Raw genomic sequence first — 25185 nt, 5'->3', positions numbered from 1 at the left:
CAATGCATAATGTTATATAAACTAGAAATGGGTCGAATAGGTTGGTCCATTAGCTAGAATCTTGAGAAGATGTTGGTGAGACAAGTATGTGTTAATTTTAAGTTGGACATACTTAACCGAAATCGCTCAATTAATGATTTAATGTCATTTATAGGCCTATCAAATGACAGTTTTAGGATTATTTGGTGCTTCTTTATTTATTCAAGAAAATACATATTTTGACTATATTTACAATTCTGCCATTTCTGTAGCTCTAGATTCTATGCATATAAGATCCGTGGAGGCCACCTACCACTACTTTGTAAATTTCTTTTTAGTAACGTACGTGGCTAATCCGCAATTGCGTATTAAATACATGCATTTTCTTTCTTATGAATTTACTATTTTTAGTCACATGGAGCAAAGTGTTGGTTTAATTATCGCAATTGCTCCACTAAAATCCACGTATACTTCTCATGCATAAATATACATTGCCGATCGCATTTAAGATAGAAAATTCTGCACTAATATCTTATTATAACAAAAACGCAAATAAGATACCCATACAGAATCATTATATATAAAAACATTTTTTTTTCCCCTCATCACATAATAAAACATGCATTAGGATTTTCGTCGGAGAAAAGCTGCGGCGCCGGCGGGATTCTTTCAACCACATAAATTGGCTGATAATTATGATACATCATTTTGTACATGCCTGGCTCCTCCATACTCTTGTCCTCCTCCTCCTCCTCCTCCGCCGCAGTGCCACCCTCTTCCTCCTTTTTGTCGCCCTCCTCTTTCTTCTCCTCCTCCGCCGGCTTTGCATCAGCCGGTTTCTCTTCGGGCTTGGGGCTCTCCTCCGGGGGCTTCTCCGGCTCGGGCTGCGGCACCACTTTGGCTTGCTTTTTAGTTCGCCGGTAGACGTAGTCCACGAGGCGGTCCGCGTCCATGGTGCCCGTCACCGTCACTTTGCCGGAGCTCAGCTCCGTCTCCGCCGTTCTAACTCCTGCACTTGTGTTTTGTTCCTTAACTATTAGGCCAAATTTAACTTTTCTAAACCCGAATTTACGATTATTGGACTTTTTTTTTTTTTTGAAAGCATATATTGGACTTTATTTTATGAATACATGCAATGATGACAAGTCTACCTTTCATTTTGAGTATCTTCTTCTTGAGTTGTTCCGCACAAGCCTCGCAATGCATGTTCACATTGAGTTCGATTGTAGCCAATCCACTAACCTGCACTCACCACGGAACATAATTAGTTGCATGCGCACAATATTTTATTATTACATCAAATTATTATAGGTATTTTCATACAAGGTTAACGGTATACAGTCACATTATACACGCGACACTATTAATAAAGTAAAACTATTTACTTCTGCAGACAAGGATCTATTTTTATTTTAATTTTTTAATCTTACGCCACCATAATTTTTTTAATTTTAACTGCCTTAAATTATTTTTTGCCGTTTGGGCTGTATACAAGTGATGGGGGGGCTGAAGCCCCCCAAGACCCAAACGATTCCTATGCATGAAAATTTTGGCCCCTCGTAAATTTAATTTTTCTAGTTCCGTGCATAAGCAAAAGCACCTGTGAAGCAACAATTTCCGGCATGGGTTGACCTTCAGCTTGGGGCAATGGTGATAATACTTTAGCTCTTCTCTTTGTCTTCTTCATGATTCTGCTGCACACCGCTTGAGGCTCAATCACTCCTTTTATCGTCACCTCATTCTTCGCCATGTCCATCGCCACTCCCTCAACTCCTGCAATTAATTCTTTAAATATTAGTATTGTTTTACAAAATGTAATTAATTTATAAAACTAATTGTTGAAAACAAGAGACCTCTAATCTTGAGAATAAAGCGCTCAATCTTCTTGGCACATCCCACACAATGCAAGTCCACAAACAGCACAAATGGCAATGGCGGCTTCGTCGCTTCCTCTTCTTCTTTCTTGGGCTCTTCTTCCTCTTTCTTCTCCTCTACATTTCCCTCAACCTTCGCCTCTTCCTTCTTCTCCTCGGCCTTCACTTCTTCTTCCTGTTAAAGTAGGGGAAAAAATTAATTGAGTTTACAGGCTATATTACATCAGAATCCATGCAACAAAAGACTAACCTGAACTTTGGCTTCTTCGCCCATTGTGACGATCACTAAATGTTTATTTTAATTAAATAAAAAGGATTAGCAGAATAGAGCGAGAGAGAGAGAGAGGAGGGAGAATTGGAGAGAATGAGGAGAAGAATTTATATGGGAAACAAAAACAAAAAAATGAGGGGCGGGATTTGTAAAGAAATGGACGGTGTGGATTGTAGTGCTTTAAAGTAGGTTGTGTGATGGCAAAGCACATGCGGAGTTACAAACCACACAAGGATACCTCTATTGTTTTTGTAATGTTTAGCTCATTAATTACTTCAAGAAAATATTGTTGGTAAATCTCGACAAATATAACTTGCACCATCCACATTAGCAATTTAGCATCATTAATCCTTTTTTTTTTTGATTCTAGTAAATTAGAATCAAATTTTTATTGACATAAACTATTTTACAAATTAAGCTTGATTTGTTCTTTTATTCATTCATTTGATGTTAAAGAAAAAAAGAACAAATTGAGCTAACGTATAATTTATAAAATTAATTACACCAATAACAATTCTAAGTTCGAATTTTGAAGGAAGCAAATTTTTTATTTTATTCGAGTGCATTAATTTTAATAGTAAATGCATTATTAATTATAATGATTCTCACGAAAAATACAATTCTCACTGTAACCACGTATTCTATATATATGATAAAAGTTGTGCATGTGTGATTTGGAATGGTGGAAGTTGGAAGGAAGGAGTGGCCTAGGTTTGTAGAAAGTTTGGTTTGTGTTCCCTATTGAAATCTCTTAATCACATACCTAAAAAAGGTTTACTGTAGCATCAATTAGGTAATTACAAGACTTTACAGTAAAGGGTCTAAATCCGATGTGTGGTGCATATATATACTTAACACATTTAATGTTAGGTATGAATATAGTCGATCTACTATTTTTCCATTTGGTAGATTTCGGTTATAATTTTCCATGCGGTGGCCCTAAGCGAGGGATACTTAAGACATTTTAGCATGAGATACATATTTATTTGGACGTTAATTAAATACTCCCTCCGTCCCCAAAATAGGAACTTATTTTGGGGACGGCACGAGTTTTAAGAAAAAAATGGTAAAGTGTATTGATAGTGAAAAAAAATATGTTATAATTAGTATTGGGAGTGGTGAAAATGTGAAAAAATGTTATAATTAGTATTGGGAGTGATGAAAAAGTGAAAAGTAAGAATAAATAAAGTATTATTAGTGTGGGGTAGTTGTCTAAAATGGAAAGAAAGAAAGAGGAACTTATTTGGGGGACGTCCTAAAAAGGAAAAAGATGAACTTATTTCAGGGACGGAGAGAATACTACATATTGGATGGATTACTTTGTATTAGCATTGAAAGCATATTTATTTTATAAAAAAATATTGAATATTTTAATTAGAAATATAAAACTAAGACACTAGTTTCCTAGAGGTTTATTTAGGGGTCTTTGGTTGAACTTATAAGTCCCTCAAAATAACTTATAATTTTTTATTTTTTTTTGGACTTGGGGGAGGAGGAGCGGTTTTATAAATAATTTAAAATCTTATAAGTTTTTGAAAAGTGTTTGATAAAATAAATTTTCAAACACACTACTAAAAAAACAACATTAACGATCGTAAAATCGATCACTAAAATAAAATTTCAGTTGTTAAAATGATTAACAACTGAATTAACGATCGATTTGAGGGGTCGTTATTTGAATGGACGTTTCGTCTTTTAATGATCGAATTTTCAATCGTTAATTTTAATGATCAATTAATTACTGAAAATTCGATCATTATATTTACCAGTTTTGATCTTAAATTTTCACCATTTACACTTTTTAATGACCAAAAATTCAATCGTAAAAACGATATATATATATATATATATTATATATATATATATTTAAAAGTCCTTTTCAATTGTAACAATCCGACTCGGCTTGTCCCACGAGTCTTCTAACGTATTTTGTCCTCAATATCACACGTCTCGATAAATTTTTCAATGTGTTACACATCATAAAACTTCTCTATGTGAGATATTTAAAGTCATAAATTTGTTTTATACATCCCTCATTTTCCTATGATAAATTTATCAATCAAATAGAATACACCCTTAGTTAGAAAAAACTACGTACTTTTATCAGCAAGTAATGAGTAGCTTTATATGAAGAACTTAAGTTAATAAAGCCGTTGGAGATAGCAATAGAAAACTGAGCTCATAAGCTGCTTCATGATCGGTTATAACTGAATCTTCCATGCACTTGCAGTAATACCCTCCAACAAACTGATATTGCATATAAGTCCCTCATTCATACCTAATTGCAATTTAGATGCATTTTTTATAATTCTCCACCTTGTCTGAATAGTAGTTCTTCTTCCGTTCCTCTTCAATCAAGCACCATTTCTATGGTAACATCAATATGCTCTCGTCAAGAGAGCCCATACCAATCAGTACACAACACTTCTTCTATTTTGCAACAGGTGAGCATATCGAAAGCATTCTCTTCAGTTGAGATCTTAATAACTTTTACAACACCCTTTTCATAAAATCCAACCTAACATCTATATGCTTGGATCGTTCATGAAAAACTTGATGTTTAACAAGATGAATGACACTTCGATCAGGGTCGTCCCTATGTCACATGGGGCCCTACGCGAGAATTTTAAAATAGGTTTCTATATATAGTGTAACAACTTTTTTTTCATGGTATCAATTAAGATAGTAGTATTAATTTGATATTTAGCAAAACATAAAAGCCACCAACTTTTAGTATAAATATAATTAGATGAATCCTTGTAAAAATATAATATATAATTCTTATTTTAAAACAAATACAATACGTCTTGCAATTTAAAGGTAAAAGTTTCTTACTTTTATCCAGTTCAATAACCATACTCTTTAAATTCATCAAACAATTAGATGAATCCTTGTAAAAATATAATATATAATTCAATTAATATATATATATATACATTAAAAAAATGGGCCCCAAAAAATTTGAGGCCCTAGGCAATAGCTTGTTGTGCCTATGCTTAGGTACGGGCTGACTTTGACTATCACACAAACTAGTAACTTATTCTTGCTCAATACCTAGCTCCGGCAACATTCGTTTTAACCACATCCCTTTCTTTAACAACCTCAATAGCGCTATATAGTCTGCTTTTGTGGTTGAAAGAGCAACTACAGATTGTAAAGTAGATTTCCAGCTTACTGTATATCCATACAAAGTAAACACAAAAACCTGATATAGACTTTCTTGTATCCAAACTTCCAACATAATCAAAATCAGTAAAACCCACTAGCACTTATCTGAATGTATAATCCCTCTCCTAAAAATAATTTCATAATCTTAAGTAGCTTTGAGATATCTTAAGATTTCCTTTCTTTTTCCTCATTTTCTACAAAAGAGAAGTTCATCATTTTACATTCCTTCTTTTCACTTCAAGGAGGGATACTATTATCACACTAAAAATGGAGTAATAATATTATCCCTCATGAAATGAAAAGAAAGAATAAAAAATGGTGAAATTCTCTTTTATAGAGAATGAGGGAAAAGAAAAAAGGCATTGTAAGGTATAAATATTTGTTTTCTCTGATTTTCTCATGATAAATTTATCAATAGAAAAGAACACACTCTAATGAGGTGATTTGTATGATGGAATGGAATGAGGGTGGAATTGGCTGAAAGTAGGAATGGAATGAAGATAGAAAATGAATAATAAACCTTAGGTGAATTGCTATACTTGGCAGGGGCGGGGCTGGGGAAACATAGGCCTTGTGCGAATTCTTAAATTTGGGCCCTCTATTCATAATTAAAAAAAATGTATTATAAAAATATTTGATTAAACAATATATTTTTTTTGTCAAATTATTTAACAAATATATAAAAAACTATGTCATTCACACTTTTAAAGAAATTTGCTCTACTTACAAGTTTTAAATAAATTACCTTGATAATCTTAGAATTGAAAAATCGTTGAAAGAAAAATATTTGATTAAACAATACTTTCTCTGTCCCACGAATTCACTTAATAAATAAAAAATTATGTCATTCACTAACAAAGTGTTGATCTACTTAAATTTTTTAAAGAAATTACCTTGCTGTTAATCTTTAGAAATGAAAAATCGCTAAAAGAAAAAAGAAGCTGAAAAAATAGTTTCAGAAAATAATAGTGTGCCTCGTGCTGCCATGATAAATAAATCGCAAAAATAATTAGAAATGAAAAATCGCTAAAGAAAAAAAGAAGCTGAAAAAAAAATCGCAAAAGCTTGCTACAAGTAGGTTTTGATCATAGATAAACAAAGTCCAGAAAATGGTCCTTCCTAACTGCACTACCTTACACAATTTAATAATTCTATAGGTTTTATGTAATATATACATAATATATATATATATATGGATCTATATTTTTGGGGCCCCTATTTTTTCGGGGCCCTGTGCGATCGACCACCTCGCACGCCCCCAGAACCGCCCTTGATACTTGGTATGTACAAGGAATGGAATTGTGGGTTCTCCAAAAAAAAAAAAAAGGAATGAAATATTGTGATTTTTTGTTTGATTTCATTCTTTCATTCTTATGATTGGTAGCTAGAAATAAAGTTTATGAATTAAATGAAATTACTTTATTTTACTTATTTCTTTTACATCATTTTAAAAGTATAAAAATTATAAATATAATTGAGTAGATAAATATTTTATTGATGTATATCATAAATAACATTTACAAAAATTTAAATTAAAATGCTAATTTTGTGGCTGAAAGTAGGAATGGAATGAAGATGGAAAATGAATAACAAACCTTAGGTGAATTGATATACTTGGTATGTACAAGGAATGGAATTGTGCGTTCTCCAAAAAAAAGGAATGAAATTGTGATTCTTTGTTTGATTTCATTCTTTCATTCTTATGATTGGTAGCTAGAAATAAAGTTTATGAATTGAATGAAATTACTTTATTTTACTTATTTCTTTTACATCATTTTAAAAGTATAAAAATTATAAATATAATTGAGTAGATAAATATTTTATTGATGTATATCATAAATAACATTTACAAAATTTTAAATTAAAATTCTAATTCTGTGGATGTAATATATAGTTCTATAGGATATACAATTTTTCCTAAAAATTAAAAAACTCGATTGTTGATAGATAGATTTAACTATTTGTAATTCTATTTATTTTTTTTCTTAACTTTATACTCGTCCCGTCCCACGAATCTTGATGCATATTCCTTTTAGGGTCATCCCACGAATATCTTGATGCATTTCTAAATATAGTAACAATTAGCTAAAAAATAAGGGTTCTTAATTACCTACTTTATCACTTTATTACCTACACACTTTTCTACTTTAGAGCATCCGCATTGGGACCTCCTTGATAGCCTCCTTGATAGCCTACTTGATAGTGTTTGTGTTATTGAGTAGGTAGTGCTGCATTGGGGTTCCTTGATAGCCTCCTTGATAATATTAGTTTTGATTTTATGTTTTTCATTTAAATTTTATTGCATAATTTAAATTGCATATTTAAATACTGGATTAAACATAAAATTTAAAAAACCTATTTAAAACATAAAAAAAATACATAAAAATTTAAAATACCTATTTAAAACATAAAAAAAAATACATAAAAAATTAAAAAACCTAAAACATCATTAAAATCACATAATTAAAAGCCTAGGATAGACCACGACGCTTGAGCACGTCGGCGACCATGGACGCGTGCAATGCACGTTGTGCGTCTGTCATGTTCGTCGTATCCGTGTTCAGGAGCTGCATATCGAGCTCCCTCTCCCGGATATCGTTCCTCCGCTGGTACTGGGCGGTGAATGCCCTCATTTGCGCATCGTTCCTATCCAACCTCTCCACAATTTCTGGTGGAGGATCCGAGCTCGTATGCGACGCTGCTGCCTTCCCTTTCCCTTTCTCCGCCGCCTTCGCCGCCTTGGCCACCGCCTTCGCCGCCTTGTTGCCAATGGGCCGAGCAGAAGAGATCTCCTCGCCCGACGCCGAGGTGGTGAAGCCGCCCTCTTCCGTTGTCTTTGTCCTCTTGGAGGCATGCACGTCTCCAAGGAGGTACATCGACTTAAACTTGGGATTGTTCCGGAGAACTCTCCACGCGTTCCAGAAATTGAAGGAGGCATTGGTTGGGCTTCTAGCCTTGAAGATGGTTTGGGCCTTTTCACGAATCATATCATCCGAATGACCGGACGGCCAATTGTTGCGCGTCTCCACCCAAACAGCTTCCCAGAGACGCACATCCGCGCTCACCCGGGACCAGTGGCCTTGAAGTTGCTTGATGCCGAGGTCGACGCCGAGGATGGGGTTCACACGTTCGCGGATCCGGCCCCAATATGACTCTCCCTTCTGATCCGTTCCACGGATCGAGTCGTTGGTCTCCTCCGCCCAAATTTGGACGATGAGATCCGTATGCTGTGGAAGGTAAGTATGACGGTAAACTTTTGGTTTGTCGTGCTTTATTTTGGTGGCCTTTTCCTTCCTCCGGCCGCCTTTTTTTGGTGGGGAGACACTCTGTTGAGCACTCACCGGTTCCTCCTCGGGCGGGCTCTCCTCCAAGTTGATTCCTCCCATATCGGGATGATAATCGGAGGAGAGATCAGGGCACCAATTTGGATCGTAGAAAGGGTTGTGTTGTCACACCCCAATTCTTGAAGGAATAAACTATAACTGGGGTACGACTAAAATCATATAAATGAACAAGGGAAGAACCTTGTGAAATTCAGATAATAGAATAAAAATGTTGGGCAATGCCCTTTGAATGAAGAAAGATAGAAATCAAGTGATACTAATCAATCAACAACATTCAAAGCCTTAGGATCACAAGTTCGGTTTCATGCTTCCGATAACCAACGTTAAATAACATCGAGCTAGAAGTTGAGAGTTTAAGCTCGATAAAAACATAATTCAGAATTTAACATAAAAGTCTTAAGTTGGAGAAACAAAAGACAAATAAAAGCTAGTGCAATAGCGGAAGACAAAATACGGAGTTGAACCCTAGCCTCAACTCTGCCCCGTCATCACCAGCCATTAACCTGAAAACATTTGAAAGAAATTTTGGGCTAAGTACTAATGTACTTAGTGGGCTGCAACTTTTAAAGCATTTCATAATCTGAAGAACAGTTTATCCAATCTTACTGACATGACATAGAAGGTTTTAAAGAGAAATAACTTCTATGCATGTTAAAACATTTTCATATATATATACTTAATTATTTTGCGCGCGTTTGCACACTCCATTCTGTTACTCGCTGTGATCCCGGACCTCTAGCCACCGACGGATCTCTGTCTCCCGCTGACTTGAACTGAGGGCGTAACCCAGTCAAGTATAATAAACCTCGGAAATTAATCCAGACAGGCCTATCATTTCTATGCTCCGGAACACATCCCGTCGAGCACCCTTATAACGCCTCTGGTTAGTGCCCGATGGAGATCAACCCACCGAGTCAGCTAACAAGTGTACACAATTCTCAAACAACGTGTTAGGTCATAAGAGAACCTCAATTGATTAACTGTACGAGCCTTAAACATGGTAGAGTGCACAAAAATATTTTATTGGATAAACAGTTTATATTACACGAATATTTAAGCTCAATAGCTAAATCATACATTTGAAAAATAAGCCCACCTGTCTAGGCAAAGCCTGTCGTTTAACTTTATTTCTGAATCGGAATAGCAGTGCTAATCCTCCTGATGCTCAAAGCCTACAAGAAATCTATTCTCAATAGGTCTCCTTGAATTCTAATCTTAAGTCATGGTGTAGTGCTTAATATTCTATGATTCACTTAGCCGGGTTTTCAAAATTTAATGAATAAATAATTGAAAACATTTCTTTTGAGTTAAGAACACCAACAATATTCTTACTCATATTTTTTTAATAATTGGAATTATAATAAAACCAATTAAATCATAAATATTCTTATTGCAAAATATAATGCAAATCATGTCATGCTTATCATATAATAAGTAATTACTTAAAATATGCACATAATAATAATAATATAATATTATTATGAAAATTATCCTTTAAATAAATTAATCAAACTAATAATAGTTCAATTAATTAAAAATAAGAAAGCCCAATTTAATTAATTGAAGGCAATTCAAAATCCTTAAATAAAATAAAGCCCAACAAATTTATTAATTAATAGCCCAACTGAAACAAAAATAAATAAAATCTCGGCCCAAATACTCATAAAAATCGGCCCATGACTCGAGCCCACTCTAATTAAAATCGGCCCACAACTCGAGCCCACTCTAATTAAAATCGGCCCACTACCAAGCCCATCACTCAAACCCAACCCCAAAGCCCAACCCCCACCAAGCCCTAGCCCACACTCCTTCCCCCCTTCTTCTCCCCCCCTTCAGCCGCTCACACACACACGCCTCTCTTGCCTCTCTCTTCTCTCCCTCTTCACGCCAAACCCGCCCCTTCTCTCCCCCGAATCTCCTCCGGCGGACAACGGCAGCCACCGCCGAATACGCCGCCACCCTTGACTCTCCTCTCCCTCAACTGCTCCATCTTGCCCTCGACTGCTCCATCTTGCCCGGCGACAAGCGCCGCCCGGAACTTCTCCCTCGTCTCCTGTCACTCCCGCCGCCGCAGCTACGCCGCCTGTTGCTACCCGACACCACCATCACCTTCTCCTTCTTCAGCCGACAGCGTGGCCGCCCTCGCTGCCCCGAGACAGAGAGCAGCGGTTGGTCGGACCGCCTGCCACCATCCCAGAGCCGGCGCTGCTGTTGCTGTACATCTTCTCCATCGCCGGCTGCCATCCCAGCCTCTCTCCGCCGCCGCGGCTCGGCCACCAACGAAGGACCACCCACCTCATCTCCCTCTGTACCCCCCTGTTCTCTCTCCTCCTTGGCAACGACGGAACGCCGCTGCCTCCCTCGGTCTCTCTCTCTCGACCTTCCGGCGACTGCAGCAGCGGTAAGCCGCCTCGCCGTTCTCCCTCACTGAACTCCGGCTGCCACGACCAGCAGCTGGTCGCCGCCGTCCACCCCAAGACTCACGCACACACATCACACCAAGTTTGTTTTTGGTTGAAATCGCAATAGTTCGTTAAAAAAAATATGAACTTTATGATCTGCCATTTTATATATATATATACAGATTGTATGCTTATGAATAAAGTTTGCATCTTTAGAAATTCTTGCAAAAGCTTATACATGTATGTTGGTTTATTGGATTGGCACAGATGGTATGCTTGAAATGTTTTGCTGTGTAAATCGTGAGGTTTATTTGTGGTTTCTGCTAAACCAATTTGGAGCTAGAGGCGTAATGTATAAACAGAGGTAGGCGAAAAAGTCAAGTGGTTACCTTGGCGAGGATTTCAGTTGGTATTTTGATTTCTGCTTGTTTGCTCAATACTTGATTTCTGGTGAAATGAGCTTGGGGCCGATGAAAATAATTTGGTGGATTAAGTGAGTGAAGGAGAACTTGGCTGATTTGTTAGGTGGAATTTGACAGCATAAAACAAAAGAAAGTGGAAAACAAAAGAGAGATTTGGCTGTCGGATTAGTAGGAGAAGGGGGTATGGTGGGAGGAAAGAAAGTGGAAAAAATTGAAAGTGGACGGCTAATGCAAAAGAAAGTGATTAGATAGGAGATGATTTAATAATCTGCATAATTACATGTATGTTAAAAATAATCATGATATAGGGTGGCTATTAGGAACATAAATAATATATCGGGACTGTAATAAATACTTCAGGGTTTGCTAAATAAATATTTCGTGAAGAATACTTGAATGCTAAATTAAATAAATATGCAATGCATATAAATTCAATAATTAAATTTACAAATATTTTTGTAAATCATTTTTGTTGGAATTACAAATAAATTCTTTTTCTTTATATCCGGCGTGAATCAACTTAATATCTAAGTTTTAAAAAAAAAAAAAAATTATTCTAAACTTAGCAAAAAGGAACGGGGTATTACATTCCTCCCTCCTTAAAAAAATTTCGTCCCCGAAATTACATACCTTGATAATCTAACTGGGGATACTTGACTTTCATTGAATCTTCAAGTTCCCATGTGGCCTCTTCCATCCCGTGATGGTTCCACCTCACTTTAACAAGAACGATGTTCTTGTTACGTAAAACTTGAACCTTGCGATCAAGTATCTGGACTGGTTTCTCTTCATAACTTAAGTCCTGGGCTAGGACCACTTCATCATGCTTAATCACATGTTTTGGATCAAACACATACTTTCTTAACTGAGAGACATGAAACACATTGTGTACGTCTCCAATACTGGGTGGCAATGCCAACCTATAGGCTACAGGGCCTATCTTATCTAGGATTTCAAAAGGTCCTATAAAACGGGGTCGTAACTTGCCCCTCTTTCCGAAACGTATAACTCCCTTTGAGGGAGAAACTTTGAGGAAAACTCGATCCCCAACATTGAATTCTAACTCCGATCGGCGTTTATCGGCGTAAGACTTTTGTCTATCTTGAGCTTCTTTAATTCTTTGCTTGATGTGGTCGACCTTCTCAACCATCTGTTGGACCAGTTCAGGACCTAACAACTTTCTCTCGCCCACTTCATCCCAGTAAAGTGGCGATCGACATTTTCGGCCATACAAAGCCTCATATGGAGCCATTCCAATTGTTGCTTGATAACTGTTGTTATAAGCAAATTCTACAAGAGGTAACAAATCCTCCCAACTTCCACCTTTGTCTGTGACAATCGTTCGCAGCATATCTTCTAGGATCTGAATCGTTCTTTCTGACTGCCCGTCAGTCTGAGGGTGGTACGCTGTGCTGAAATTTAGCTGAGTGCCCATTGCTTCTTGTAAACTTTTCCAGAAACGCGATGTGAATCTGGTGTCACGATCTGATGTGATAGATACAGGTACACCATGAAGGCGTATTATCTCTCTGACATATAACTTTGCAAGTTTCTCCAATCCAAAAGTCATTTGAATTGGTAGAAAGTGCGCTGACTTTGATAATCGGTCCACTATGACCCAAATAGCAGTGTTTCCACGTGCTGACCTCGGTAGGCTCACTACGAAGTCCATGTTAATGTGCTCCCACTTCCATTCAGGGATAGGTAGTGGTTGCAGCATTCCATACGGCCTCTGATGCACGGCCTTCACTTGTTGACAAGCGAGACATCGCTCTACAAACAACGCTACATCTCTTTTCATTCCTTTCCACCAGAAAATTTTCTTCAAATCCTGATACATCTTTGTGCTCCCTGGATGTGCAGTGTAAGGAGTATCATGAGCCTCGCTCATAATCTCGTTCTTTAATTCTTCTTTGTGTGGCACACACAATCTTTCACCAACCATAAGTGCATTATCCTTTGCTTCAGTGAATCCTTTCGTTTCATTTGTTCTTGCAGCGAGACGCATCTTCTCCAAGAACCAATCTTCTCTTTGTGCTTGCACAATTCTTTCTCTCAAATCAGGTTTAGCTATCAAAGCAGCAACACAACCCGATACTGTGTCTGGAGGATGAACAATTTCCAAACTGAGTGAGGCGAAGTCACGAATAAGTTCCTTCTGCTGGGTGATGAAATACCCTAGCTTAGCCTTCTTCTTTCGACTCAGTGCGTCAGCTACTACATTCGCTTTTCCTGGATGATAACTGATGGTGCAATCGTAATCCTTTACTAATTCGAGCCATCTTCGTTGTCTCATGTTCAAATCCTTTTGCTCGAAGAAGTATTTCAAACTCTTATGATCTGTAAAGATCTCACACTTTACTCCATAGAGGTAGTGTCTCCAAATCTTCAGCGCGTGCACGACGGCTGCTAGTTCTAAATCATGAGTCGGGTACTTCAGCTCATGGGGCTTCAATTGACGAGACGCGTATGCTATCACTTTCTGATTTTGCATCAACACGCAACCCAATCCTAGTTTCGAGGCATCAGTATACACCACGAATTCTTCATTCTCTTCTGGTATTGCTAACACTGGTGCAGTAGTCAGCCTAGTCTTAAGCTCCTTAAAACTTTGTTCGCACGCTTCAGACCAAACGTATTTAGTCCCCTTTTTCAAAAGCTGAGTCATTGGCCTAGCCAATTTCGAGAATCCTTCGATGAATCTTCTGTAGTAACCTGCTAGACCGAGGAAACTCCTGATCTCATTGACATTTGATGGTGCCTTCCATTCCTTGACTGCTTCGACCTTGGCGGGGTCTACTTTGATTCCTTCAGTCGACACGATGTGACCGAGAAACATTACTTCTCTCAACCAAAACTCGCATTTGCTGAATTTAGCAAACAATTTCTCATTACGCAGGGTTTTGAGTACGATGCGCAAGTGCTCCTCGTGTTGTTCTTCAGTCTTAGAGTAGATGAGAATGTCGTCAATAAACACTAAGACAAAACTATCGAGATATTGATGGAACACTCGGTTCATCAAATCCATGAAAATGGCTGGGGCATTCGTTAATCCAAAGGGCATCACTGTGAACTCGTAATGTCCGTAACGCGTTCGAAATGCTGTCTTTGGAATGTCTTCTCTTTTCATCTTGAGTTGATGGTAACCAGATCTTAGATCAATCTTGGAAAACACACCGGCTCCTTTCAACTGATCAAACAGGTCGTCTATCCTTGGAAGAGGATATCTATTCTTTATCGTGAGCTTGTTCAATTCTCTATAGTCGATACACATCCTTAGTGAACCATCTTTCTTCTTGACGAACAAGACCGGTGCTCCCCACGGTGATACGCTAGGTTGTATGAAACCTAGATCCAACAGTTCTTGTAGTTGCACTTTCAATTCTTGTAACTCCGGCGGAGCCATCCTGTATGGTGCCTTTGACACTGGTGCTGCCCCGGGTTCTAGATCAATCGTGAATTCTAGTTGTCTGTTCGGTGGCATACCGGGCAATTCTTCGGGAAAAACATCTTTGAATTCTCGCACCACTGGAACTTCTTCGATCGTTTTCTTTACTTCATGTTCTCCTGTCAAACTGACCAGAAAAGCCTGACATTCTCCCGTTCTCATTATCTTTGTGGCCTTCATCGCCGAAATCACTGGTACTCTTCCTCCCATTCTTATGCCATGAAAACTTGCCTTCTCCTTTCCAGCGGATTGGAAAGAGATCTTTCTCTCGCTACACAGTATCGTGGCACCGACTTGAGTAAGCCAGTCCATCCCTAGGATTATGTCAAACTCTATCATAGTGATGACATACAAATCTGCCTTAAATGTTTCAGCACCTATGTTCAGCTCTAAGTTCGAGATAATGTCCTTAGCAGCCAATCTTCCACCACTAGGGGTGCTAACTTCTAAAGTTGTCTCAGCCAATTGTGGAGTCAATTCTAATCTCTTACAAGCAGCATGTGAAATGAAAGAGTGGGACGCTCCCGTATCAAACAAAGCTATAATCGGCACGTCGAAAACATTAATCATACCTGCCAAGTTTCCTTGGTTTCCCGCTGCTTGTTTTTGGTTAAGGGCATAGGCCCTAGCATTCTGTGGCTGTCCCCGTTGTCCTCCAGGACCCTGATTTTGTCGCTGTTGATTTCTGGGGTTTTGCTGTTGAGGTGCTCCTCCGTTTTTCTTCGGACATACTGAAGCATAGTGCCCAGTTTCCCCACATCTATAGCATATATTCATTCCTTTCAGGCATTCCCCTGAATGAGGTCGCTGACACTTTGGGCAGAGTGGTCGTCCCATTGCTTGCGGCTGTTGGTTCTGACGCTGATTCTGATTTTGGTTAGCAACCCATGGTTTCTTCCCATTTCCATTTCCAGGGTTTCCTCCAGTTCCTTCGTTCCACTTTCTTTTTCCTTTACCACCATCTTGAGGTGGTACAAATCCAGACTGTCCCGGAGCTTTCCCTTTTTCCTTTGGTAGTAATGACTCAATGGTAAGAGCCCTGCTCAAAGTTTGTGCGTAGGTGAGACCTCCCTGGCTTGCTAGGGAGATTGATATCTCGTGGCGCAGTCCATTCCTGAATTTTTCTGCACGCTTCTCATCAGTGTCCACCAGCGTCGGAGCATATCTTGATAGCTGATTGAAGGCTCTATCGTACTCAGTAACTGTCCCAGCCCTCTGCTTCAGATTCCAGAACTCATTCTGCTTCTTCTGTCTATAGCATCCCGGTATGTATTTCTCATATAATTCAGTCTTGAAATCTTCCCAAGTGAAATTTTCCCACTGTTCCTCAGTCATTGTGCGCCTCACCGATTCCCACCAGAAGTCGGCTTCGTCCACCAGTTGGTAGGTTGCACAAGTTACTTTGTCTTCGTCATCGCAACGGATGTAGTTAAAGATACGCTCTATGGCCCTAACCCACTTTTCGGCGTCTGTTGGATCGCCCAGCCCGTCAAATGTTGGAGGTTTTTCCTTGCGAAACTTCTCTTCAGCAGTACGATTTGGTGCTACTTGTTGGATTGGCTCTTCAGGGATGAATCCCCTGCCGCGTCCTCGACCACGACCACGTCCTCGTCCCCTACCGCGTCTTCTTGGTGCGTCTTCCATTCTGATTTACGAACGAAAATAACACAAAAGTGAGACTTATTCTGCATGCATGCATACATATATACATACATAGATATACTTAAGGTATATTACTTCTATAGTGTAACCCTATGGAAGGCTAACTCTATGTGGAAACTGATCTATCTTGGTGGAATACTCAAGTGAATCCTTAATCTTATCTCATTTCTGCTACGTTATAACATATCTATGTTAAACGTTTCTATCTTACCAGTCCTTACTTAAATCGATCAAGCGGAGCTATCACGACTAACATTCCCAAGGCATTCTTGGGTGGTACTCAAACAGTTGTAAGAGTTCTTATTATTCTGATCGTATAGGCAGTGAACCTAAAACAATAACATAACTTTCTTATTCGTTCATTCTCTTTGAAACCTGAAACATGTGGACATTTAATGTCACATGAAACTTTTCTATTGCCGGAAAGATTCAAAGAATCTAACTCGACCATACATCTGGTATTCGTGAAAGGCTCGATAGTCCTAAACACGACTTTACTTCATCTTATCGTTAAGGGCTCGGGTTGTCCCAAACACGATACTTAGCTGGTTATATGAGTCGGAGACTCAAAATAACAATATGAAAGCGATTAGCAATTCATAACTTATAGCATATGGAAAGCGTTAAGCAATTCACATAGCATCATTTACTGAAGCGCGCACTTCTTGAAAACTCTAAAACATTTAATAACTTTGAAACTTTTAAATCGTACCTTTTTCTTGCGGCAGTGTGACGGCGAGCTGAGGTTCAAAAATTTTCTTAGAAGTCTAGAGGTACTATTCTAGACTCGACATTTAAAAACTTATGGTTATCAGAAACATGAAAGAAAACTCATGCTCTGATACCATTCTGTCACACCCCAATTCTTGAAGGAATAAACTATAACTGGGGTACGACTAAAATCATATAAATGAACAAGGGAAGAACCTTGTGAAATTCAGATAATAGAATAAAAATGTTGGGCAATGCCCTTTGAATGAAGAAAGATAGAAATCAAGTGATACTAATCAATCAACAACATTCAAAGCCTTAGGATCACAAGTTCGGTTTCATGCTTCCGATAACCAACGTTAAATAACATCGAGCTAGAAGTTGAGAGTTTAAGCTCGATAAAAACATAATTCAGAATTTAACATAAAAGTCTTAAGTTGGAGAAACAAAAGACAAATAAAAGCTAGTGCAATAGCGGAAGACAAAATACGGAGTTGAACCCTAGCCTCAGCTCTGCCCCGTCATCACCAGCCATTAACCTGAAAACATTTGAAAGAAATTTTGGGCTAAGTACTAATGTACTTAGTGGGCTGCAACTTTTAAAGCATTTCATAATCTGAAGAACAGTTTATCCAATCTTACTGACATGACATAGAAGGTTTTAAAGAGAAATAACTTCTATGCATGTTAAAACATTTTCATATATATATACTTAATTATTTTGCGCGCGTTTGCACACTCCATTCTGTTACTCGCTGTGATCCCGGACCTCTAGCCACCGACGGATCTCTGTCTCCCGCTGACTTGAACTGAGGGCGTAACCCAGTCAAGTATAATAAACCTCGGAAATTAATCCAGACAGGCCTATCATTTCTATGCTCCGGAACACATCCCGTCGAGCACCCTTATAACGCCTCTGGTTAGTGCCCGATGGAGATCAACCCACCGAGTCAGCTAACAAGTGTACACAATTCTCAAACAACGTGTTAGGTCATAAGAGAACCTCAATTGATTAACTGTACGAGCCTTAAACATGGTAGAGTGCACAAAAATATTTTATTGGATAAACAGTTTATATTACACGAATATTTAAGCTCAATAGCTAAATCATACATTTGAAAAATAAGCCCACCTGTCTAGGCAAAGCCTGTCGTTTAACTTTATTTCTGAATCGGAATAGCAGTGCTAATCCTCCTGATGCTCAAAGCCTACAAGAAATCTATTCTCAATAGGTCTCCTTGAATTCTAATCTTAAGTCATGGTGTAGTGCTTAATATTCTATGATTCACTTAGCCGGGTTTTCAAAATTTAATGAATAAATAATTGAAAACATTTCTTTTGAGTTAAGAACACCAACAATATTCTTACTCATATTTTTTTAATAATTGGAATTATAATAAAACCAATTAAATCATAAATATTCTTATTGCAAAATATAATGCAAATCATGTCATGCTTATCATATAATAAGTAATTACTTAAAATATGCACATAATAATAATAATATAATATTATTATGAAAATTATCCTTTAAATAAATTAATCAAACTAATAATAGTTCAATTAATTAAAAATAAGAAAGCCCAATTTAATTAATTGAAGGCAATTCAAAATCCTTAAATAAAATAAAGCCCAACAAATTTATTAATTAATAGCCCAACTGAAACAAAAATAAATAAAATCTCGGCCCAAATACTCATAAAAATCGGCCCATGACTCGAGCCCACTCTAATTAAAATCGGCCCACAACTCGAGCCCACTCTAATTAAAATCGGCCCACTACCAAGCCCATCACTCAAACCCAACCCCAAAGCCCAACCCCCACCAAGCCCTAGCCCACACTCCTTCCCCCCTTCTTCTCCCCCCCTTCAGCCGCTCACACACACACGCCTCTCTTGCCTCTCTCTTCTCTCCCTCTTCACGCCAAACCCGCCCCTTCTCTCCCCCGAATCTCCTCCGGCGGACAACGGCAGCCACCGCCGAATACGCCGCCACCCTTGACTCTCCTCTCCCTCAACTGCTCCATCTTGCCCTCGACTGCTCCATCTTGCCCGGCGACAAGCGCCGCCCGGAACTTCTCCCTCGTCTCCTGTCACTCCCGCCGCCGCAGCTACGCCGCCTGTTGCTACCCGACACCACCATCACCTTCTCCTTCTTCAGCCGACAGCGTGGCCGCCCTCGCTGCCCCGAGACAGAGAGCAGCGGTTGGTCGGACCGCCTGCCACCATCCCAGAGCCGGCGCTGCTGTTGCTGTACATCTTCTCCATCGCCGGCTGCCATCCCAGCCTCTCTCCGCCGCCGCGGCTCGGCCACCAACGAAGGACCACCCACCTCATCTCCCTCTGTACCCCCCTGTTCTCTCTCCTCCTTGGCAACGACGGAACGCCGCTGCCTCCCTCGGTCTCTCTCTCTCGACCTTCCGGCGACTGCAGCAGCGGTAAGCCGCCTCGCCGTTCTCCCTCACTGAACTCCGGCTGCCACGACCAGCAGCTGGTCGCCGCCGTCCACCCCAAGACTCACGCACACACATCACACCAAGTTTGTTTTTGGTTGAAATCGCAATAGTTCGTTAAAAAAAATATGAACTTTATGATCTGCCATTTTATATATATATATACAGATTGTATGCTTATGAATAAAGTTTGCATCTTTAGAAATTCTTGCAAAAGCTTATACATGTATGTTGGTTTATTGGATTGGCACAGATGGTATGCTTGAAATGTTTTGCTGTGTAAATCGTGAGGTTTATTTGTGGTTTCTGCTAAACCAATTTGGAGCTAGAGGCGTAATGTATAAACAGAGGTAGGCGAAAAAGTCAAGTGGTTACCTTGGCGAGGATTTCAGTTGGTATTTTGATTTCTGCTTGTTTGCTCAATACTTGATTTCTGGTGAAATGAGCTTGGGGCCGATGAAAATAATTTGGTGGATTAAGTGAGTGAAGGAGAACTTGGCTGATTTGTTAGGTGGAATTTGACAGCATAAAACAAAAGAAAGTGGAAAACAAAAGAGAGATTTGGCTGTCGGATTAGTAGGAGAAGGGGGTATGGTGGGAGGAAAGAAAGTGGAAAAAATTGAAAGTGGACGGCTAATGCAAAAGAAAGTGATTAGATAGGAGATGATTTAATAATCTGCATAATTACATGTATGCTAAAAATAATCATGATATAGGGTGGCTATTAGGAACATAAATAATATATCGGGACTGTAATAAATACTTCAGGGTTTGCTAAATAAATATTTCGTGAAGAATACTTGAATGCTAAATTAAATAAATATGCAATGCATATAAATTCAATAATTAAATTTACAAATATTTTTGTAAATCATTTTTGTTGGAATTACAAATAAATTCTTTTTCTTTATATCCGGCGTGAATCAACTTAATATCTAAGTTTTAAAAAAAAAAAAAATTATTCTAAACTTAGCAAAAAGGAACGGGGTATTACATGTGTGGATCCATGACGGAGAAAATTGTAGGAGAAGAAGAGGTGTGAAGAGAAGAAGGAAGAAGAAAGAAGGAGAATAGGTGTGGAGAAGAAGGAAGAAGATGGGTAGTTTTAAAGAAGAGAAGAAGGAGAAAAAAAAAAAAAAAAAATTCAAACGGTCGGTCAAAGGTGCGGAGACCGAGGCGCTGCAGTCAAAAAATATATATAAATTCGAATTTTCGAATTTTTCATATTTTTTTTTTAAATTGGGCGCGTGCATTGCACGCGCCATCTCCACCGGCCATTGAGGATACTCGATAACTCGAGGAGTCCTCGTCGCATCGCCCTCTTCGACGCAGATGGTCTCCTCGAGGACCTCCTCGAGTACCCGCGATGCGGGTGCTCTTATCACTTTTCTATTTTATTACCTATACACTTCTACTTTATCTTTTTTTTACTTTATTACCTACACACTTAAAACACTAATCTACAACTCCTTAATTCTCGTGCCGAAAACAAATGCATCAAGATTTGTGGGACGGATGGAGTAGAACTTACGTTTGAATTAATTAATACTTAATTATGTTACGACTAAATATTATTAAGGAGTCCATAAATTTAGCAAAAATTTCACATAGTATTATTTTTATATACATAGTTAAATAGTAGGCATATCAATTCTCATTTTAAAATAAATATATGGGGTTATGGCCAAAAAAATATGAATTTTGAAAAAAGTTGCAATTTTCACCTGAATTTTCAATTAAGCCTCAAAATATATGAATTTATATTTTTGTTGCAATTTTCACCTAAGTTTGACTTTCAACGAAATTAGAGCTTAATTGACAGTCGAAAATTCACCTGATGTTGATCTAACTTCTAATGATGATGAGTATTGAGAAGCTCGGAGGTCTAAGAAGGCAAAAATTAATATATTTGACTTAATTTCGATTGTCAATTAAGCTCTAATTTCGTTGAAAGTCAAACTTATGTGAAAATTACAACAAAAATATAAATTCATGTATTTTGGGGCTTAATTGAAAGTTGAGGTGAAAATTGCAACTTTTTTCAAAGTTCATGTATTTTTGGCCATAACCCCATAATAATAATAATAATAATAATAATAATAATAATAATAATAATAATAATAATAATAATAATAATAATAATAATAATAATAATAATAATAACAATAATGTTGTATGTTTCATACAAATATACATGTCGAAACTTAAATTAGAAGGATTAAGAATGGAATGAAATGGCGTATGTAGATGGAAGGACTGGTGATTCCCATGGATGTAGGAATGATGATTACTACAAAGAAAACATACCAAATAAGGAATGGAATCAAAGTATGAATCACCATTCCATTCCCATCTCGATCCATTCCATCATACCAATCACCTCCTAAGAGTTTTACACAACAAGAGAAGAAAAGAAGAGGGTTAGGAAATGCAGTATTCTTGATAGGCTTGTGAGTTGCAACTCCTTTTGTTTCTTGAGTGTTTGTTGTGTGTGATTGTATTCCTTCTTGAGTGATAGTATTAAAGATTTAGTTTCTCTTTTGTGGATATAGATCGAAGGATCAAACCACGTAAATCTCTTGTTCTTGTTCGAATCTTTTCTTTCCTTCCACAGGCCACAATCCCAACATGGATGTTAAAATACTAAAGCTAGAATATATTTGTTTTGGCCTTAATCATCAACCTTTTAATGTTGTTAGATGTTTAATTGACATGCATGGTTCTTTTTCAGAAAATAATAAAAATACAATACAATTTCTTTTACCAAATTTTAAGGGATGGTAGCATGCCCAAGAAAGGTGCTTATATCTCATTTCTTAGAAGATTAGGGTCCCAGCTTATTTATGCTACATATGTTAATTTATGGATGTCATATAATTTGATGGTGCGTGACAAGCAAACGCTCGTAGATGTGCAAATGCATATCGCACAAAAGAGCCAAGTCACCAAAAGAGCAAACAGGTGGTCCGAATCATCGTATCTCTTCGGTCCTTAACCGCCGTCATGTGCATTGTTTGGGTAAATAGGTGGTCCGAACAGTGGCTATCTTTGTGCATTAATTACTCATTCAATTCTTTATAGTTTTAAACAAGTAAATATACCAAATTAATCTACTCAACAATGTAGATTCCAAAAATACTTTTTAATTCCATTAATTACAAAGTAATTATGGCATTAAATAAGCTATTTATTCCAACAAATGATATATATGTTCGTTTCGAATCTTTTTTTTTTTTTTTGTAATTGAGAGGGACATATGTTTAGAAAAATAGTTTATTCTTTCTACAATTCATGGTTTGGTTAAACTTGGCTCTAGACCTACCTTCTCTTCTAAAAAAAGAAAAAAAGAAAAAGAAAAGGGGCTACCTACACTCAAACGAATGAATGTAACTATATATTGAAGTATAATTTCTTGATTAGAGCAAACACCCATTTCTTTGATAGGTTTGGAAGAAAAGGATGAGCCATCCATATTAAAAAGTGCCTTTTGATGGCACATTTTTCATAAGCAGATCAATTGGTGAATGCATTGGTAGCACTTAATTTTAGATCATTGGAAACTGGACTAGATATAAACTTGTGGGAATGCTAAAGTGAAGTGATTATGAATTGCGTGTAATTACCTATTTTCAATCACGATTAGTTTGTGTCACATGGGTGGTTTCCATATCATGCACATGCATCTTACAAGTAATTCGATTAAGAATATATTGGAAACTATGTATTTCCTAGAAAGGAAATATCCCTTATATATGCTCAAAAAGATGAAATAAAATGGCAAAACATCGTTTTCAATTAACGCTAATAAGATATGTAGATTTTGCTAATTAGTTGGTCAGTGGAGACTGTGTGGAGTGGTATGGACCATGATCAATAAAAGCTGGTGAAGAATATATTTAACTTTAATTTCCTAATATGATACATGTATGTATATATATATATATATTGGAAAGATAATGTTACTTATACTCCCTCCATCCACCAAAAATAGTCCTAGATAGGGACGGCAAGAGTTTTAATAAAAATTGTTTAGTTTATTGTAAGTGGAGAAAGGGTCTCACTTAAAAGGTAATGTTAATAATAATACTCCCTCCGTCCCATATGTATAGGCTGATTGTGATTTTCACAAGGATTAAGAAAAATCATTGGAAATGAAAATATATAAGTAGATTTCCTAGTATGCCCATATTTATTATTTAATGATATATTAAAGTGGGAGTAAATTAAAGAATTAAATAGGAATATAATAGTAAATGAGTGAAAAAACATTATTTTTTATGGAAATAAACCTATATAAATGGGACATTCAAAAAAGGAAAACAAGCCTATATATATGGGACGGAGGAAGTAATTTTTTTTTTTTGATCAGTAAAGGTAAAAATTCATTAATGAGGGAAAAACATGGCACCAGAAATGCCAGTTAAAACTACAAAACAAGTTTGAAACCCTTAGAGCATCAAGAGGTAAAAGGAATTCTCAACTCAACAATTTTGAACACCTCATTCCAACTCCAAAGACTCCCCTTAATTTGCATAACCATTCTATCAATATCCCAAACCTTATTCTGAAATCGGCTTTCGTTTCTGCTTTTCCAAAGCCACCAGATAGTGTCCACCCATAGCGCTAAAAGCAATCTCCTACTTTTCTTCTTTTTTCCTTCAGAGATGAAAGATATAAAGTGTTGGAGAATACCTCTAGGCCTTGCCGTTTTGATGTTGAGCCATTGTTGTATCTGGTTCCAAACCGCCTCTGCTTTCGGACAGTGTAAGAACAGGTGTTCCGCCGTCTCCTCACGCGACACACGAGCGTTACACCATCTCTCCTCGATGCCGATTTGAATGTTTCTTCTAAGCAAATTATCGCATGTTGCCAATCTATTCCTCAGGCATCTCCAAGCAATCACCTTGGCTTTATGCGACGTCGGTGCATCCCAAACTTTGGCCAACTCCAGAGGTTGGAATTGTTGCTCTCCTTTGGTCACCGCAAGGAGATCGTATGCCGACTTGATTGTGAATAATCCGTCCGTTGTCGCCGTCCATCTCCATCCATCGATTGTACCTGTGCATGGAACAGAATCAGCAACAATCCTCATCAGTTCCTCCACCATTAATTGTATTGTAAGTGGAGAATGAGCCCATTATGTGATAGAAAGTTTCTAAAAGTGAAAAGAGATTAATTTTTGTGGACGTCTCAAAATGGCAAAAATTGACTATTTTTTGTGGGGGGAGGGGTATATTAGACACACTTGGAAGAAAAAATAGAGATATTATATTATAATTGCAAGAGTAAAAAGACAGTATCATAATTACAAAGGAGTACTATGATAAATATTCCTTACCTACCTGAAGCCATCAAAATGAAATGCTCTTGACACCTAAGTGAGTAAGATTGTGGGTACCCTACGTGTGATATCCCTATGACCTACCTTACCAAACAGCAAGGGTATATATGG

General features: G+C 37.7%; 3 protein-coding genes across 3 annotated transcripts; all 3 read right to left on the bottom strand.

The window, feature by feature from the left end:
• Nucleotides 1-482: 482 nt before the first annotated feature.
• Nucleotides 483-2281, bottom strand: LOC131016158 (heavy metal-associated isoprenylated plant protein 9). The gene is made up of 5 exons (XM_057944772.1): nucleotides 2104-2281; nucleotides 1833-2028; nucleotides 1580-1752; nucleotides 1131-1221; nucleotides 483-988 (listed from the first exon to the last, which is right to left on the bottom strand). The coding sequence occupies exons 1-5, from the start codon at nucleotides 2125-2127 to the stop codon at nucleotides 585-587; spliced, it is 888 nt and encodes a 295-aa protein (XP_057800755.1). The 5' UTR covers nucleotides 2128-2281; the 3' UTR covers nucleotides 483-584.
• Nucleotides 2282-11720: 9439 nt separating this feature from the next.
• Nucleotides 11721-20723, bottom strand: LOC131018891 (uncharacterized). Its single transcript, XM_057947585.1, has 5 exons — nucleotides 20109-20723; nucleotides 18414-18489; nucleotides 15865-17820; nucleotides 14809-15447; nucleotides 11721-11728 (listed from the first exon to the last, which is right to left on the bottom strand). Exons 3-5 carry the CDS (start codon nucleotides 16550-16552, stop codon nucleotides 11721-11723), a joined length of 1335 nt encoding a protein of 444 aa, XP_057803568.1. The 5' UTR covers nucleotides 16553-17820; nucleotides 18414-18489; nucleotides 20109-20723.
• Nucleotides 20724-24189: 3466 nt separating this feature from the next.
• Nucleotides 24190-24840, bottom strand: LOC131018890 (uncharacterized). Its single transcript, XM_057947584.1, has one exon. It carries the CDS (start codon nucleotides 24838-24840, stop codon nucleotides 24190-24192), a length of 651 nt encoding a protein of 216 aa, XP_057803567.1.
• Nucleotides 24841-25185: the final 345 nt, after the last annotated feature.

Source organism: Salvia miltiorrhiza, chromosome 3 (genome assembly GCF_028751815.1).
Source record: "Salvia miltiorrhiza cultivar Shanhuang (shh) chromosome 3, IMPLAD_Smil_shh, whole genome shotgun sequence".
Lineage (NCBI taxonomy): Eukaryota > Viridiplantae > Streptophyta > Magnoliopsida > Lamiales > Lamiaceae > Salvia > Salvia miltiorrhiza.
The sequence above is the reverse complement of the archived record's forward strand: the minus strand, read 5'-3'. Positions and strand labels throughout refer to the sequence as shown.

Bases quoted from the DNA above. Each gene is read 5' to 3' on its own strand.
- LOC131016158 (XM_057944772.1), bottom strand. From the start codon at position 2,127: ATGGGCGAAGAAGCCAAAGTTCAG. The intron at 1,753-1,832 runs GTCTCTTGTTTT...AATTAATTGCAG, and splicing joins CTTTATTCTCAAGATTAGAG to GAGTTGAGGGAGTGGCGATG. The intron at 989-1,130 runs GTAGACTTGTCA...ACACAAGTGCAG, and splicing joins GAAGATACTCAAAATGAAAG to GAGTTAGAACGGCGGAGACG.
- LOC131018891 (XM_057947585.1), bottom strand. From the start codon at position 16,552: ATGGAAGACGCACCAAGAAGACGCGGTAGGGGACGAGGACGTGGTCGT. The intron at 15,448-15,864 runs GTAAAGGAAAAA...TGCCGATTATAG, and splicing joins TGTACCACCTCAAGATGGTG to CTTTGTTTGATACGGGAGCG.
- LOC131018890 (XM_057947584.1), bottom strand. From the start codon at position 24,840: ATGGTGGAGGAACTGATGAGGATTGTTGCTGATTCTGTTCCATGCACA.